We start from the raw sequence: 16,119 nt of genomic DNA on the forward strand, positions 1-16,119 counted from the left end.
CAATAGAGTGAGCACAAAATTGGGGTGTTTGTGAATATGATTGAAACACCCTGTATAAAGTTTTCAAAGAATAAAAATAACATATTTACAAAAGTGTCTCACTTTGGGTATTCCTTAAATCTATTTTTTCTTCACCATTAGGTATCCAGTTCTTTGAACATGACTAAATCCAGGGCCTTGAGCACGATTAGACAAGGACCCCACAACTAATGGTAGGTACTGAACTCAGGACCTTGAGAAGAACCCTATGACTAAGCCAAGGCTTCAGTTCTGGCAAGCTAGTGTGTTTAGACCTGAACATTTCTCTTCTACATCTTAAAATAAAAACCTCTTTTCCAAGCTGGGTATGTCTCCACACACCTTTGATGCCAACACTCTGAAGGCAGAGGCAGGAGGAGCTTCAAGATTGAGGTCTGCTTGGTTCATATAGTGAATTCTAGGATAACCAAGGCTATGTAACAGGATGTGTATGTATGTATGTATGCATACATGTATGTATGTATGTATGCATGTATGTATATTATTTTTGCATCATCATTATTATGTGTGGGCACAAGCGTATATGATGTGTAGTTGTATGTATTATGTGGGTCCATGTCTTCTCTCCTCCCAAGAGATCAAATTCAGGTCATCAGGTTTGGTGGCAAGCACCCTTTCCACCGTCTCCTTGAAATCCCAGCTCTTGCTGGCAGAGATCTGCATCTGAACTCTTAACAGTAAGCATGCATTAGCAAAGCAGGAAAAAAAGTCTGACTATGGTATGAGATACTGCAGGATAAATTGTTGAACCATAGAATAAATACATTTAGTCCTCACAATTTCTAATCACAGAAAGAAAAAAAATTACCATTGTCACATAGTGTGCTCTCTGATAGAAATGATACTTGTATCCCACACCATAGGTTTCCAGCGTTAGGTTCCTAACTGTGTAATCAGCTAACTTTACATCTAAACCTTCCTATATTTTGTAGGACTAGAAAGGGATTTTATTTTAGTCTTTAAAATGGGAATTTGTGTAATTTAACCACAGCCCCCAAATAACTAAGGGAAAAACCACTCAGCCATTTAGTGACTTCTGTAGGATTGTGCAGAATAACGGGGTTGTAATTCTTACAGAACAATACATTGACTATTGCTGGTAATTAGCACTTTTCTAGGGAGAAATGTAGGTAATTTAAAGTTTGCTACTAGCTAATAGTATAAACAAATAAAAAGACAAATTATTTTTAAGTACTTTAGAAATAACCTTATCAGGAGAGTTTACTTTCAATTAATGTATCAATTAAAAAAATCTTAACTTCTCATTAAATGAGGAAAATATATCTGTCAAAGGCATGATAGTATAATAAAATTGTATCTAATTTAAAAAAAAAAAACTACACCTCACTTCTTTGGAACAATGGCAGAATGAGTTTGGTTAGATGTTACAGCTTTCCCAATAACCTGAACAGAAATGCCCTGGAAAACCCAAAAGTTCAAATGATATCGACTAGCCACTAGCAGGGGAGCCAAAGTTCCAGTCAGTGGTATAAGAACCACCCATGACAATGACCACGGTGCCCAGGAGCTGGCTCTGCAGCTAAGGACACTTGCCACCAAGTCTGATGACCTGAGTTTGACCTCTGGAACTGATCTGGTGGTACATATACACCCAGCCATGTGTATGTGTACACAGTCATTGACATATACACCTGTGCAGACATACAGACATACACAGACACACAGACACACAGACACACACACACACACACACCACACAGAATAAATTAAAAAATAAAATGTAAAAAAAAAATTAAAGAGTCAGGGCAGTGGCTATTTAAAATGGCGCTTCTTGGAAGAGGAAGGAAGGCACCTTCTCAGGAAGTTGAACATATGCCAACTATCCGATCCAGTCCTACTCTCACATATATATTTAAAGGAAATAGGATGGAGGTTCACATAAAGATTTACGTATAACCGGCCATAGCGATTTTACTTATAAAAGCAAAACATTAGAACTAATCCAAGTGCCCAGCACCAGATGACTAAGGAATACATACACATATCTGAAAATGCACATCAATTCACAGTACAGAAATCAGGCCAGTGATTACTTGGGAAAAAGACAGGGGGAATGCAAAGGGGCACAAAGATACTTTGGGGTGATGGATCTAATACCTTAATTTTGTGGTTTCACAGCTGTGTCAAAAGTCACATATTATAGAAAACAAATTTACATTTTTACTTATGCAATTGATCTTCTATATCAGCTAGACTGACTTAAATATGGGGCGAGGAGTGTGTGTACCCGCAAGTGTGTGTGTGTGTGTCTGTGTGTGTGTGTGTGTGTGTGTGTGAATGAGTTTGGGCACGTGTGGTGGTGAGGAGATCCTCAGCTGTCAGTCTTCCCTCCCTACCTTGTGTGACAAAAAGCAGGCTTTCCCTTGTTCACTACTATGTATTCCATGCCAGTCTGCCCACCTGCTTCCAGCAGTTCTTCTGTCTCCACCTCCCGTCTCACTGTGGAGGCTGAGGTTACATGCGTGGACTGCCATATCTGGCTTTACCCAAGGAGCCAAACCCCCAACCTAACAGATCTGCTTTTAGAGAATATACAAGACTGGGGGTGGGGGTGGGGGAGCAGAGTTTCCAGAAACAGGTTAAACATGAACGATTACACACACTGAAGGAGAGAAGCCCTCATAACAAAACCATGGAGGAAGGGAAAAGACACACTGGGGCCCTGGGCCGTTCCATATCCCACCTGTGTGAAAGGCCCAGGAAGTCCCCGGTAAGTGAGTGGTGCCGGGCGTGGTGGTGCACGCCTTGCATCCCAGCACTTGGGAGGCAGGTGGATCTCTGAGTTCAAGCCAGCATGGTCTACAGAATGAGTTCCAGGATAGCCAAGACTATACAGAGAAACCCTGCCTCCAACATACACGCACAGACACACAGACACACAAACACACACACACACAGAGGAAAGAAAAAGGAAGATGAGTGTGGCAATATTAAACGAAAACCTAGAGATAGATGCAGGAAGAGGCTGTCAAGAGAGAGAAGAGAGACATTTCTGTTTCCCTAAGGACTATCTGCACCAGTTCCCCAGAGTAAAAACAGGCAGGGGGATGAGAATTTAAGATGAACATGAACTTCCTGGATAAAGGCTCTCATCTAACATCAAAACCACCAATGTCCACAACTAGCTTTGGTCTGTGTCTGGCCCTGGCAGTCATCAAGAACTAGGTCACAAGAAAGGAAGACGAACCCTGGCAGATGACCCATGGGCGAGCCAATCCTGCTAGGGACAGTCTTCTCAGTGTACTTGTGGTAAAGAGATAACACTACTGAGCTTCCTCACATGTGACAAGCCCAAGGTGACCCACCAGAGATAGATAGAGATGCAGAATAGTTCAAACTGGGACCACCTGACTCGGTAGAGGTTTGTGAAGGAGCCTCCATCTCCTAGAAGTCTATAGGAGTCGGCTACCAGCATGGTTCCATCCAGGTGACTCAGAGATTTCCCACTTATGGCTCCAGAATCTCCCCAGAAACCTAGCTCACATCCCTCAGTCAGCACCAGTGGATGGGTGAATTCCCTGAACTCCACACACAAAGGTCAGCTTGGGGTTTTACATGAACGTAGTATGTTTTAAATGTGGCCCTAACTCTTCCCAGGACCGGGGAATCTGAAACGTCAAGCCACTTCTGAGACCTCAGTCTTTCTCTGGTGTCGAAGCTGAGAAGCAGGGCAGCCACAGGCCCTGGAGATAGGAACCCTGCGTCCCTTTACTATGTCGTTCTGCAGGAACCAAACAGTGTCAGCAAACCTAACCCAGCCCTGCCTGTGAGGGAGACTTGGAAGCAATGGGATTGATGGTTTCTTAGATTACTCCTGTCCTTGTTGCCGAGGAAGTACAAGAGAGGTCTTGTCATTAAGAAGTCACATTAAGATGACACATGCCTTTAATCCCAGCACTCAGGGTGAGGATTAGGGGGCAGAGGCAGGTTACACAGAGAAAGCCTGTCTCAAAAAAACAGAACAAAACAAAACAAAAGTCTTTTAACTTATTTCAGGGAGGAGAGTACTCCATCCTTCCTATTTCAGAGTATTTTAAGTATGAAAAGAGAGAGGGAAATCACTCCTATGTGGGAAGGAAAAAATAAAAAAAAAATACCCTTTCACACAAAATCAAAAATATATCCTTTCATGAGGTTTCTCATCAGTACCTCAGACAAGTCAGAGAGCAGCTCAGGCCCTCTTCTCAGTTGTGAGATGAGAATTCTGGATACTGCCTGGGATACGTGGATGCTATAAACACTTCTTCCTTCACTGGATAGATGAGACAGACCCTCAAGCATCTCAGGCCCTGTCCCAGGCACCACGGCACAGCAGGTGCACACCTGTAACTACAGCACTTGGGAAGGAACATGAGTTCAAGGCCAGCTTCTGCTATGTAGAGAACCTCCTACAACCAGCCTGCAACATAGCAAGCCTATCTCAAAATCCACAGAACCTAGGTTCAGTTCCAGCACCCATATAATGGTCATTTGGATGAGATGCCCACCAATGCAAGGCTTGGGCATTTAAATGGCTGGGCCCCAGTCGCTGGAATTTGGAGAGATCAGGAAGTCTGGCCTTGGTGGAGTACATCTGTCACTGGGGGAGGGTTGAGATTTCAAAAGACCATTACCATTTCAATTTAGTTCTCTCTGCCTCCTGCATGCAGCTAGAGATCTGCCACTATGGACTGGAACCTTCTGGCACCAGCCCAAAATAAACTCTTCGACAAGTCGCCTTAGTCATGGTGCTCTACTTCACCATACAGAAAAGTAACGAATGCAGTAGCTTACAACTATCTATAATTCCTGTTGCAGGGGATCCCACACCCTCTTCTAACCTCTGCAGGCACCAGGCATGCTCGTGGTACAGACAAATGCATCACAGCCAAAACAGTAATCACGTAAACTACAATACATAAACCTAAAAGGATTATTTGAAACAATTCCCGATCCAATCCAAAACAGAGGTAAGATCCCTGACCTTTCAGTTCGAGGTCCCGTCTCTGGTTTTCCAAACAGAATTGCTCTGTGTAGTTTTGACTGTCCTGGAACTCACTCTACATTCCAGACTGGCCTCGCACTCACAGAGATCTCTGCCTGCCTCTGCCTCCCTCCCGAGTGTTGGGATTAAAGGCTTGCACAGCTCATCTGGATTTCTAAGAGACCCAAGATAGTGGGGTCTTACAAAGAAGACTATGCTTGTGCTAAGATAAGGGAGCCAAGGTGGGGGCAGGAGGAGGGGCACTGTGTTCTGCTTTGAGGGGAGGCAGGAAGAACCTCTCAGAGCTGGTGAGAGCTGAGCAGAGTCTGGAAGGGTCAGGGAAATGAACCAATAGATCGACTCTAGACGTAACAGCAAGGATAAGTCCCTGAGGTGGCTCGTGCATTATACGGTAAAGAGAACCTAGCCTCTCTTCTGCATTTTACAGCCTTCTGCTCAGGATGCACCCAGCCCCGTTAACATGTTGACATACATCTTTCCAAAGAGCAGCTCAATGCCAGTGGACTAGACTGCCTCCTTCAAAGTTAGGCCTTCTATGCCAATTATTTGCTATGCTCCAGCTCCTGATCACACGGTTGCTTACTCCAGGCAATGACCAACAGAATTTAAATGCTGTTTTCAAAACTTTTATATCAGGAATCCAAAGTAACAAACTTTAGATGTACAGTGCCTACACAAAACCAAAAGTCCTAGAAATCACCAGGCTTTCTGTGACTGTGTATGTGTGTACTAAAGGATTTTAAGTATTCAGGTGATTTCATGGATATTTTAGTTTGAAAACACCATCTTAAGTAAACATGTAGTAATAACATTATTCAAACGCAAACCAAAATCAGCCAGTGAGATAGGGCAGCACATTAAAGCGCCACCAGACCTCACGGTCCATGAGAGGAAACTCCCAAAAGTTTTTCCTCTGACCTCTACATGTGAGCCATGGCACGCACATATCCTTTCCCGCAACATATGTACATGTGTGTGTGTGTGTGTGTGTTCTTTAAACTTCTTTAAAATTAAAAAAAAAGTGCAATGACTTCTAAAAATATCAAGAGCACACATTTTTAGAAAAGCTGGGAGCCTAGGAATCTGGGAACAAGGAGGAAGAAACTCCAAACTTGCTGAAGGAAGGAAGGAAGGAAGGAAGGAAGGGAGGGAGGGAGGAAGGGAGGAAGGGAGGAAGGAGTACCTTAGGGGTTAAGGCTGCCCACAATAACAAGAGAATGCATGAGCACCGGGTTGAGAAGGGTTCTGTCCTGCAAGCCTTTAAATGCCAAGTTCCCAGAGGGCAGACAGTCTACCCTATCTCACCGTGGCAGACTCGCAGCCCGGTTACAGCCATGTAACTGCTTATCTTCAATCACTGCTCAAATCCAGGGAGTTTAATGGGGAAAGGATGTTTCCTATTGCAAGGGACAAGAAATAGCATTGGCTGTAATGGAAAGATTCCACGTCTGGTAGTGACACGGTAAACTTATAAACAGCCGGGATTAAAACGAGTGTGTTAATTTAATAGGCAATCTCTCAAGGGACACTAACCAATGGGCTCTATCAACCAAGAGTGCCGACAGACAGATGCTGTGCCAATTTCTCTGTGAAACCCTGTTACCATTCTCACCCCTGAAGTCAGAAGTGCATGCACCCAATTTCCAGGAGCCTGGGAGACTCAGAGTAGCCAAATTACACCTGCGAGGCAAGCATTTTCCTGCACTGCCACACAGCTGTCACACACAGAAAGCAGCTCATTTAAACTGTGCCCTTCAGCCCTATTTAGGGATATCGCTAATGATTTCAAATTACAACTGTTGCTTTATCTCAAACAGTGATAAAAGGGAGAACTACATTCACGGCGCTTTTCTTTTAGTCATTTATCTGCTCTCCTCTCGGGCAAAAAAAAAAAAAAATGTTGAGACAAGTACAAACCTGCCTGAGCTTATTATAGATGCAGCCTCCTTCTCTCCCTCCTTCCGCTCCACGCCAGCACCCCTCCCTGTCTGGCTTTTCCAGAATTGAGGCAGTAGCCTCCGGTAAGGAACTATAAGTGGTTCTTTTATCAAAACAAGAAGGGATTCGCCGACCGGGAGTGAGTCAGACAGAGGCAGCAACCCCCTCCCTCATCCTGGCAGTTCAATTCACCCAGTTCCTCCAGGTCAGCAATCGCTTAGGTTTCATGGAAGTAAAGTCAGAGGAGGGCCTTCAATCCATCCAAATCCAGGAGCCGGGATGGAACACAACCGCTCGCCCGATCTGAGGTGTGGGCAGGCGACTGCGTGCATGTGCACAGGCACAGCCTGGCTCAGGGCGAGATGTGAGGGGCAACGCTGTAAGACCCACGAGGATGGACAAAGCCACAACTAATATAGTGTGAAATAGCCTCCGCAGGCACTGACTTCGGTCGGGAAATCTCCCTAGATTTATTTTCAGGCAAGTGACTCACAACCTAGTCTCCATAAGTAATTCCATCAAAATGAGTCGCGGGTTCCTCTAGCCCGACTTTCTGCTGCCCTCTGGCTGCCCCTCCCTTCTCTCCGCCCATCCTGTAAACCCAGACAGCTCACAGACAGAGCAAGCGTACCCCAGGGGAACAGGAGGCAGGCTCTCCGGCCCAGCCCCCACCCTCGGGAAAGGATGAATGGGGCCACCGTCCGCGAGAGCGCGGAGAAGGGGCGTGTGGGCTGCGCGCGAGGTGTGTACGCGGGTGTGCGCGCGTGGGCACGCACCCGGGCCAACTTACAGAGGTGGAGTTGGTCCTTGTCTGACCCTGGTTTCGCACCTCCTGCTCCCGGAACTGCAGCCCGGCCAGATGCTTTTCCAGTGCCTCCCAGTCCATTGGGGGCGCAGGGGGTTCTACCGGGACGCGCGTCCCGCCGTCCGGAGGCTGAAGGCAGAGCCCCCCAGATGCCCGGTTCCGGCCTCCACGCCGGTTCCCTGGAGGCTGGGTCTTCTGGATGGGTCTCCGGGGAACCCGGGAGGTGTTCGGCCGGCCGGTTACCACCACGTTGCCATTGTGCCTGAGGTCTTGAGGGTCGTGCGGATGGAGGTTGCCGTTAGGCATCGGGGACGGCATGGTGGCGGCGGCGCTCCTGCTCCCGCTGCCGCTGCTGCCGATCCTGGCGCTCACGTCCCCCGGCTCCCGGGCCGGACAGCGGTCATCCCGATACCCTCGATCGTCCTCCTCTTCCTCCTCCTCCCCGTCCTCCTCCGGAGCCCACTCATCAATCACCTTCTTCTGGTAGACCGGGAAGGGTTCTTCATAGTCTTCCAGAGCAGACACCAAGTCCAAGCTACCCCCCGGCGACGACGAGGATTTGCACTCGGAGCAAGGGGTCACTTTGGTGGAGTTGGACTGTGAGCTGGCGCGGCTGCTGCTGCTGCTGCCGGCGTCGCTGCCTAGATCCATCCCATCCTCTCGGTAATCCTACGGGGGGAGGAGGCAGAAAGAGTGAGTGGCCGGGTTGAGCCCGCTGCTCCGGCCGCCTGCTGCCCACCCCGACCTCCCCGCTCGCGGCGCCGGCTAGCCGTGAGGTGCGATCGCCCTAAGAGGCCTTGGGGCGGGAGCCAGCAGCAGCCTGAGCTGCCTCCACCCCTTCCCGCACAAGTTGACTTCCTCTGGTTAACTAACCCGCAAATTAGCAAAGGGGTGCGCAGCCTCGGGCGCGCACTTTTCACCCTCATAGCCCAGGGGCGCGCGCGGACTTTGTATTAACCATTTTACGCCAGGCGCGCCCTAGCACTCCACCCCAAGGATTCTCCCAAACACTTTCCCACTGAATTCTGATTCCCTGGGGGCGGGACCCGAGAGGGAGGTAGAATCTGATTTCGCACCTCGCGGGGGCACTGGGACCACCCCCAACCTGGCCCCGCCCCGCTCCGCCCCGCCCCCTCCCGGCGGCCACTGGGATCCCAGCACTGGGCGAGCTCAGCTTTACTTTCTAAGGAACCGCAGTAGTCACAGGGCACATCCCGCCTGCGTGCCTCTTTGGCCAGCTCCTCTCAAGAAAAGATGGGCACGGGGGCGCTGTCGGCCCACGCCCCAGCAGGATGGCACCCCTCGGCGCTTGCTTCCGCCAAAGGTGTGCGGGGCCCCAGCTCAGCGACTGTCGCTGCAGGCGCCGCCGCCCTGGGGAAGGGAAGACGCGCCCTCCCGGCGACGGCGGCGGAGGCTGACCGGTCCCGCCACAGAGCATGCCCAGAGGCTGCGGGGTGCGGCGCAGTCTGCTCGCCGGGTTTTCCCCGCTGGAGCTAGAGGCCGGCTGGAAGAGCACTGGGAGGCGAGGGGAGGGAGGGAGGGTAGCGGGGCCAAGCTTACAGACCTTGCTGTGTGTGAGCCGCGCCCCGGGGAGGGGGTTGTGTGCTGAACGCACCTCCAGGCCCCTCGGCGGGGCTCTTAACCCAAGCGAAGCCTTCTGGAGGCCCGTTGCCTCCCAGTCCACGCGGAAGTCCCCAAGTGACCCAGAGAAGGACCTCCTGTCATCCTCACAAGCAAATACACAAGTCGAGTAGGAGCGCAAGTGACCAGTGGTCAGGCCCTGTCATTTCCTTTCCACCTTCCCCCTAGCCGCTTCCTCTCCCTTCACCGCGCCCTGGTATCCACTTCCAAGTTCAGGCAGTGGGTGGAACCTGTTGCTTTTGCTCACGTTTCCTTCCCCTTCCCAGAGGCACTGAGGATGACCTCAGCGCGAGGTGTGTGCGCGACTAGGAGAGGGAGTGTGAGCAGGGACTGTTATCTAACGTGGAGAGGTCAGGAAGTGGGGTGGAGAGCTATCCTGAAGGTGAGGCCAGGGATCCCTTCCGGCAGAAGGATCCAGAAGATTGTAAAGGAGAAAAGAAAGGCAGTCCCGAGCGCTGGTGCCCCTAGTACCTTGGCTGGCTTTGCTTACTTGTTGTTTTTTTTTTTCTTTCAGGAAACTGAATCCAAAAATCTATGGGAAAAATTCCAAGACCATACATGGGCTACCTGATCTTGCCTGTCCTTCTTTTTAGGAAGAAGGTTCGCTGATTTGAAACTCTTTGCTTGGATGGTGTAGATGGGCTACAGAATACCTTTTAAGGACTAAAAATTTCCTCTGAACAGTCTTGCCCTGTAAGAAGTTAGCTAGGAGATGCCTCCTCAGTGGTGAGAATGGAAGAGTGTTTGCTTAACTCTACGATGAAATGGAGAGCTTCCTTGGACTACCAGATTTAGGCCTGTAACTAATTTACAGCAGGACTAGTCTGGACCAAACCCCAGCCCTAGCTTGGCACCCTCCAAATGGAGGAGCAGAGGCATGCTTGGGATTCCTGGGTAGGGAGTGGCTGCCACCCGGCCATCAAGGCTCCTGTGGGGGACCTGGGGCAGAGACCCTTTGTCTGAGTGATTTCCTCTCTTAGGTAAGCTCCTGGCCAGGAAATGTAATCAAACTTTTTTTTTTTTTTTAAGATGTCTGGAAGCAGTAATCCTGTGAATAACAGGAAAAGAGGCCTCTGGTCTGTCCAGCGCTTCAGTAGAAAGGGACTGGTTAGGACTTAAAATACAATTCACAGGGACATCTGTCAACAACCTGCTTAGTGCCCCAAATGTTTTGATGTGAGGTTGCAGTGGAGTGCTGGCTGCCACTGAGGGTTTGGGGGTAGACCTGTGTTCTGTGCCATAGATGGGAAGTATTGCTCAGAAGATCACCATGAGACATGACAAAGCTTAGGTCAAAAAAAGCCACCTAGGGGGCTGGAGAAATGGCCAATAAAGTGCCTTCTGTAACAGCCAGGATCTGGGTGCTGCCTGTAACCCCAACATGCTGGAGTTGGGCGTGGAGACAGATCCCTGATAGTGGGAGTCAGGCTACACCAAGATGCAAGCCCTAGGTTCAGAGAGAGACCCTGTCTCAAGAAAAAGAATTTCAAAATAAGCCAAAGTAAAAGGCGATGTCAACCTCTGGCCTCACATTCCTACACAGGCAGGTATACTTGCATGCACATGCATGCATGCACACAAGCATACACACACACACACACACACACACACACACACTGATATTGATCAGCTGGGGTGACAGGAGCCTTATACTGACAGCCCACTTTTTAAGCACCAGGACCTCCCGAACCACCCATCCACACAGCTGGCACACTAACTCCTCAGCTGCTCTGAGATCTGCTCTGGTCTGTGATCAGGAAATGTAAAATGAAACCTAAATGAAACATTTGACAAGGTAAATTGCACTGCCAGAAATGCATGGCATTTCAAAACCTACTATGAACATCTTGGAATTATCTGTGCTTTCACATTATTTTCTGACCAGATAATCTGGATCAGATGGGAAGTACCAAGTCTCCCTCTTCACCATCCATGCAGAGTGCTTGGTCAGCCTAGTTACCTTTCTGTTTCCACTCTTCCCCACCCTGCCAAGAATACTCCCACTTTGACAAGGTCCGCCAACTTGGAGGCGGCAATAGTTAGTTAGAGGTTAGGCCCAGTAGGATGGAGAAATGATTTGCAAAATGATCGACAAGTCCTGTCTTCTTCCTCTTTAGGGAGGCTTCTCTTAAGTTAGTTAGATGCTTTTCCCCTTAGATTTATGGCCTAAAAACCTCTGTGAATCAGACATTAGAAATGTGTCTGGAAAGAGGCCTATTTCTAGAACCTTCCTGTCAATCCAGTGTTGTCATTTCTGCCTAGATTAGAGTCCCATTTGACCACCAACTGCCCTCACACCAAGTACTGCACTCTGCAGTAGTCCTGGCCATTGTATGAAGCCAAGCGTAGCCTTCCTTGGAATGCAGCTCTCTCCCTGACCAGGAAACCTCCACAAGGGTTGCCTCTAAAGGATCTGCTTTCTATCACCACCTCCAACTTCTCCAACCGACTTGGTCTTTGGTTTGGTTTGGTTTGGCTTGGCTTTTTAAATCGTAGGTCTCAGTCAACACAACACTTCCTCTTGGAAGCTCTGGATTCCTCCTGCTCATCTGGGTCAGGGGACCTTGCTCTAAGCCTATGGCGACCACTGCAGTGTGATGAACACCTTCAGCGTTGTTGTTCAATCAGCTTCTCTGATAACCTCATAGTAAGAACTACATTTTATATTAGAACTCAGGCCACACATCTATATAAAAACAAATATACGTTTTTTGAAACCCTTATTTTGTGAGTATCCTATTCTAGAATGCTAGAGGTGTAGTTCAGTGGTTAGACAGATGATCTAGTATACCAGAGGCTCTGAGTTCGATCCCCCAAACATTCTGGTTGTGACACAGGCATAGAGGAGGAAGGCTGAGTTTCAGGCCTTCATGCTTATCCTTGGCATCAACCATAGATTCCAAATTTTAGACCTAGCCTCAAAAATCTTGTCCTAACGTATATAAAACAAAGCGTAAATGTATCTTTATACCTTGCTGTGGTGACTTGAAAATCCTTAAGTGGGATGGGATTCCGGTGTGAAAAAGAAAACTCTGGGCTCTGTGGACAGCCAGGCTGTGAAAGGAATGCAGTCTTGACAGACATTTGTTGTTCGAGTTATTAATGCTTTCTAACTCTCATTTGGTCCTCGGGGTTTCTGCGAGGAAACTCTTTTCCTGCTCATTTGCATACAAAGAGGTCAAGGACCCTGATATTAAGTAATTCACCCAATGTCACAAACTGGGAAAGCAAGCGGCTGAGCCAGGACTTGACGCTGAGTAGTTTGGGAATATTTATTCTTATTCTCTCGTCTATAAAGTTGGTAGATATTGGTCCCATGTGGGTCAACTTACTGGGGGGGGGATATCAGACAGGGTCTCCTTGTAGCATTCTCAGGCTAGCTCTGTCTCCTGCTTGGAATCACCATCACCGTGTGGGTTGAATATATGTCTGCCTGTGAGGCAGCTAGCTAGCACAGTCCTTGGCCTCTTAAATTCAGCGATATTCAACAAGTTAGGATATTAAGTTGTAAATGGAAGAGTACAGGGGCTGGAGAGATGTGTTCCATTTGCAGAATCCGCATGGTTGCTCACAATGTCTTTAACTCCAGACACCCACTTCTGACCTTTAAGAGCTTGGTACGTCTAAGGTGCACATACATATGTGCGGGCAAAACACTCAGACAAATAAACAAAGGAATGTTGGCGGAGGCACTGGAGAGATGGCTCAGTGGTTAAGAGCACTGGGTATTCTTCCAGAGGTCCTGAGTTCAATTCCCAGCACCCATATAGAAGCTCAGGATCATTTAGAATGGGGTCTGATGCCCTCTTCTGTCCTGAAGGCATACATGCAAATAGGGCACTCATATACGTAATAAATAATTTCCAAAAAACATTGCCAGGTAATGGTGGTGCACACCTTGGATCCCAGCACTCTAGGAAGACGGGTGGATCTCTGAGTTCGAGGCCAGTCTGGTCTATGGAGCAAGTTCCAGGACAGCCAGAGCTACCCAGAGAAACCCTGTCTTGAAAAACAAACCAACAAGTCTTAAGAAAAAGTATAGACACTTCAGGAAAGGAAATTATGTTGCTGCCAGCTAATGTGTTAAGTAAGTTCTTATCCTGTCTTCCTCACTCAAAAAAAAATCTCTCTAAGATCAGCTTGGGTTTTTATTTGTCACATAAAATATGAAACTGGATCCACAATAAAACAGTGTGACTGAGATGCCCACACCCCTCAGGGCTAGTCCTGTTTCCAGGATTTTAACTTGTGAAGGCAGTTTCTGAGAAAGGACCTGCTTGAAATTCATGTGTTGTCATGGGCGTGAGTAGGGTGAAAAAAAAGGATTATTTGCAAAAAATTCTCCAAGCTAGTTCTGAAATAATTAGCACTGACACTGAGCTTTCTTTACATTGAGTTGATACTAACAAGGAGTCGGCTTGTGAAGGGTTTGTTTCATCTTTATTGTGTGAATTCCATGCAAGTCACACACAGGACACAGATGTTCTGCTGTTTCATCACCTGTGTGTAGCTGTGGGGACGACGCTGAACCGCTCTGGAGGACGAAGTGTCCTAGATGCAGAACATCTGGGCCTTGTTTCCAGCCCAGTCTCTAAACAACTTTATGACCACAGTTCGCAGATGAAAGAGGGCGGATTGCCTGTTGAAGACATTTGGTAAATAGCAGGGGTTGGTTAAAAGTCTGGAAGAAAACAGGCTTCTACCAGTCTAGAGACCCTATGGATTTCATTCTAGAAAAGATGGGAAATGGGATGTGAAATGTCTCTCAGCCTTTTTATTATCACCTTCCTGACCAAAAGGTGTCCCACCCCTTGCCAGCTAGAGAGCTGTCCCAGAAGTCAGGACAGCAGGAGAGCTGGCCCCTCCCCTCACCAGCTGTAGCACCCAGGAGAATGGGCCCTGCACCTCACCTGTGCAGCGCAGTAGAACTGGCTGAGCTGGCCTTGAGAACATGGAGAGCAGGAGAGCTACCTGGCCCCTTGCTGGCTGCAACATTAGGTGATCTAGCCCAGGAGGTGCTGAAGAGTTCACTATGGTATCTTGGGCTCAGAAGAGCAAGCAGGCTCAACATCTCAGCGACAGCCCAGGCCCAGATCCAGGGCTCTGACTTGGCCCACCCCAACATCTATGATCTGCTGGAGCACTGAAAGGGTCAGTTGTGCAGATCTGCAGGATCTCCATGACACTGGACAATGACGGGATATCTGAGAGGAGTCCCCGTGAGAATGCAATATTGATGGTACAGCAGAAGCCCGAGGCCTCAAAACAAACCAGTGACTCAATGAACATTTCCAAGTAAGGATGTGTGGACAAAAGAATATACTGTGTGATACGCCATGGCGTCCACAACAAGAATTTTTTATTCTATCCTATTTTCCTTTGGGGGATAGGGATTGCAAGGGCGGAGGACAGATATGAAGGGGACAGGGAAATGGGTGGGATTGGGGAGCATGATGTGAAACTCACCAAGAACCAATAAAAAGTTAAAAAGAAAAATATACCGAGTTCATTTCCTGCATTAATGCATGTCTGCTAACAGGCGAGGTGGGTTCTCTTGGGTACATGGTATCTCTACCAATAGTCAGTTTTTACTTAGTAGTTTATCTGTGTACACATTATAGAGATGGATCTTCAGTATGTCTAAGATTTGATCCCCCCATTGATAGTGCTATATTTTAATAGAAATGTCTATTTAAAACTCATCTCTTGGGCCAGCAAGAGATGGCTCCTCAGGTATAGGAGTTTGCTGTGTAAGCCTGACAGTCTGTGTCCGCTCCTATAGAGGTAGAAGGAGAGAACCAATTCCATAAAGTTGCCCTCGGACTTCCACACATATATCATGGTACGTGCCCCTAATTAAACACAAATAATTAGAATAAACAAAGGAACTAAGAAAACATCTCTTTTTGGTTTTGATTTTCCATTAGATGATGTGATTGTACAGTATACATTCCCCAATGACTAGAGCTAGCCCAAATAGTACTTACAAAATAGACCTAGTAACTTGTTTTCCAAACCTGACCGCAGGACCCCTAGACTAACAGTTTTGATATTTACAGAACTAGGCAAGAGTGTATGTTCCTGATGAAGATAACCCTGCATGATTTGTAGGCATTAGTGACCCAAAAGGCTAAGTGCAGCAAAGATGGTATCTTTATTAGAGAAACTTCACATAAGATGTCCATCAGGCCCTCACCTCTACAATAGGTCCCTACGGGTGGGGCCGCTGACGCTACTCATATAGACGACAATGTGAGTTGTACCCTCTAGGAACATGCAGTGCATCATATACCACGCTGGGATTCCATTAGTAGGAACTTTGCTCTCTTTTGACAAGAACAAGAAAGGGAGCATAATATACCTCTATCTAATAAGGTCATACCTCAGATGGAAAGAACATAAGTCAATTGCCAGAACTTTCCTCTTGTGGGAGTTTTCTGCCACCATCTTTCACATTCAATAAGGTTCTCAGCAGTCGAAAAGTAAGTCTGGAAGCAATGTTTCTGCACTTCATGGGAAAGTATAACTCAGAAGATCATTCAGGACAGTCTGGGGACAATTATAGGTGAACTCACTCCAAGGGTTCACAGTAGCTTCCTAAGTGATAGGCACAGAAGTCTGTATCATTTGACCCCCAGTAAACAAGAAGCTGCCTTCAAGGCCTTGTGTCTTGGGCTTCTATCTTATCCTT

At 47.7% G+C, this 16,119-nt stretch overlaps 1 protein-coding gene across 4 annotated transcripts in view; it reads right to left on the reverse strand.

Moving 5' to 3' along the window:
- Nucleotides 1-9,538, reverse strand: part of Schip1 (schwannomin interacting protein 1) — a 126,733-nt gene extending 117,195 nt beyond the window's left edge. The window contains exons 1-2 of one of the 4 annotated variants that reach the window (XM_052180384.1): nt 9,352-9,538; nt 7,773-8,456 (exon numbers count right to left, since the gene is read on the reverse strand). In XM_052180384.1, coding sequence (XP_052036344.1) covers nt 7,773-8,438 — 666 coding nt within the window. In that variant the 5' untranslated portion in view covers nt 8,439-8,456; nt 9,352-9,538. Of the gene's footprint in view, nt 1-7,772; nt 8,457-8,660; nt 8,816-8,967; nt 9,043-9,351 lie in introns of those variants that run through there. The other 3 variants (XM_052180383.1, XM_052180382.1, XM_052180380.1) reach the window with 3 other exon arrangements.
- Nucleotides 9,539-16,119: the final 6,581 nt, after the last annotated feature.

Source organism: Apodemus sylvaticus, chromosome 4 (genome assembly GCF_947179515.1).
Source record: "Apodemus sylvaticus chromosome 4, mApoSyl1.1, whole genome shotgun sequence".
NCBI classification, from domain to species: Eukaryota; Metazoa; Chordata; class Mammalia; order Rodentia; family Muridae; genus Apodemus; species Apodemus sylvaticus.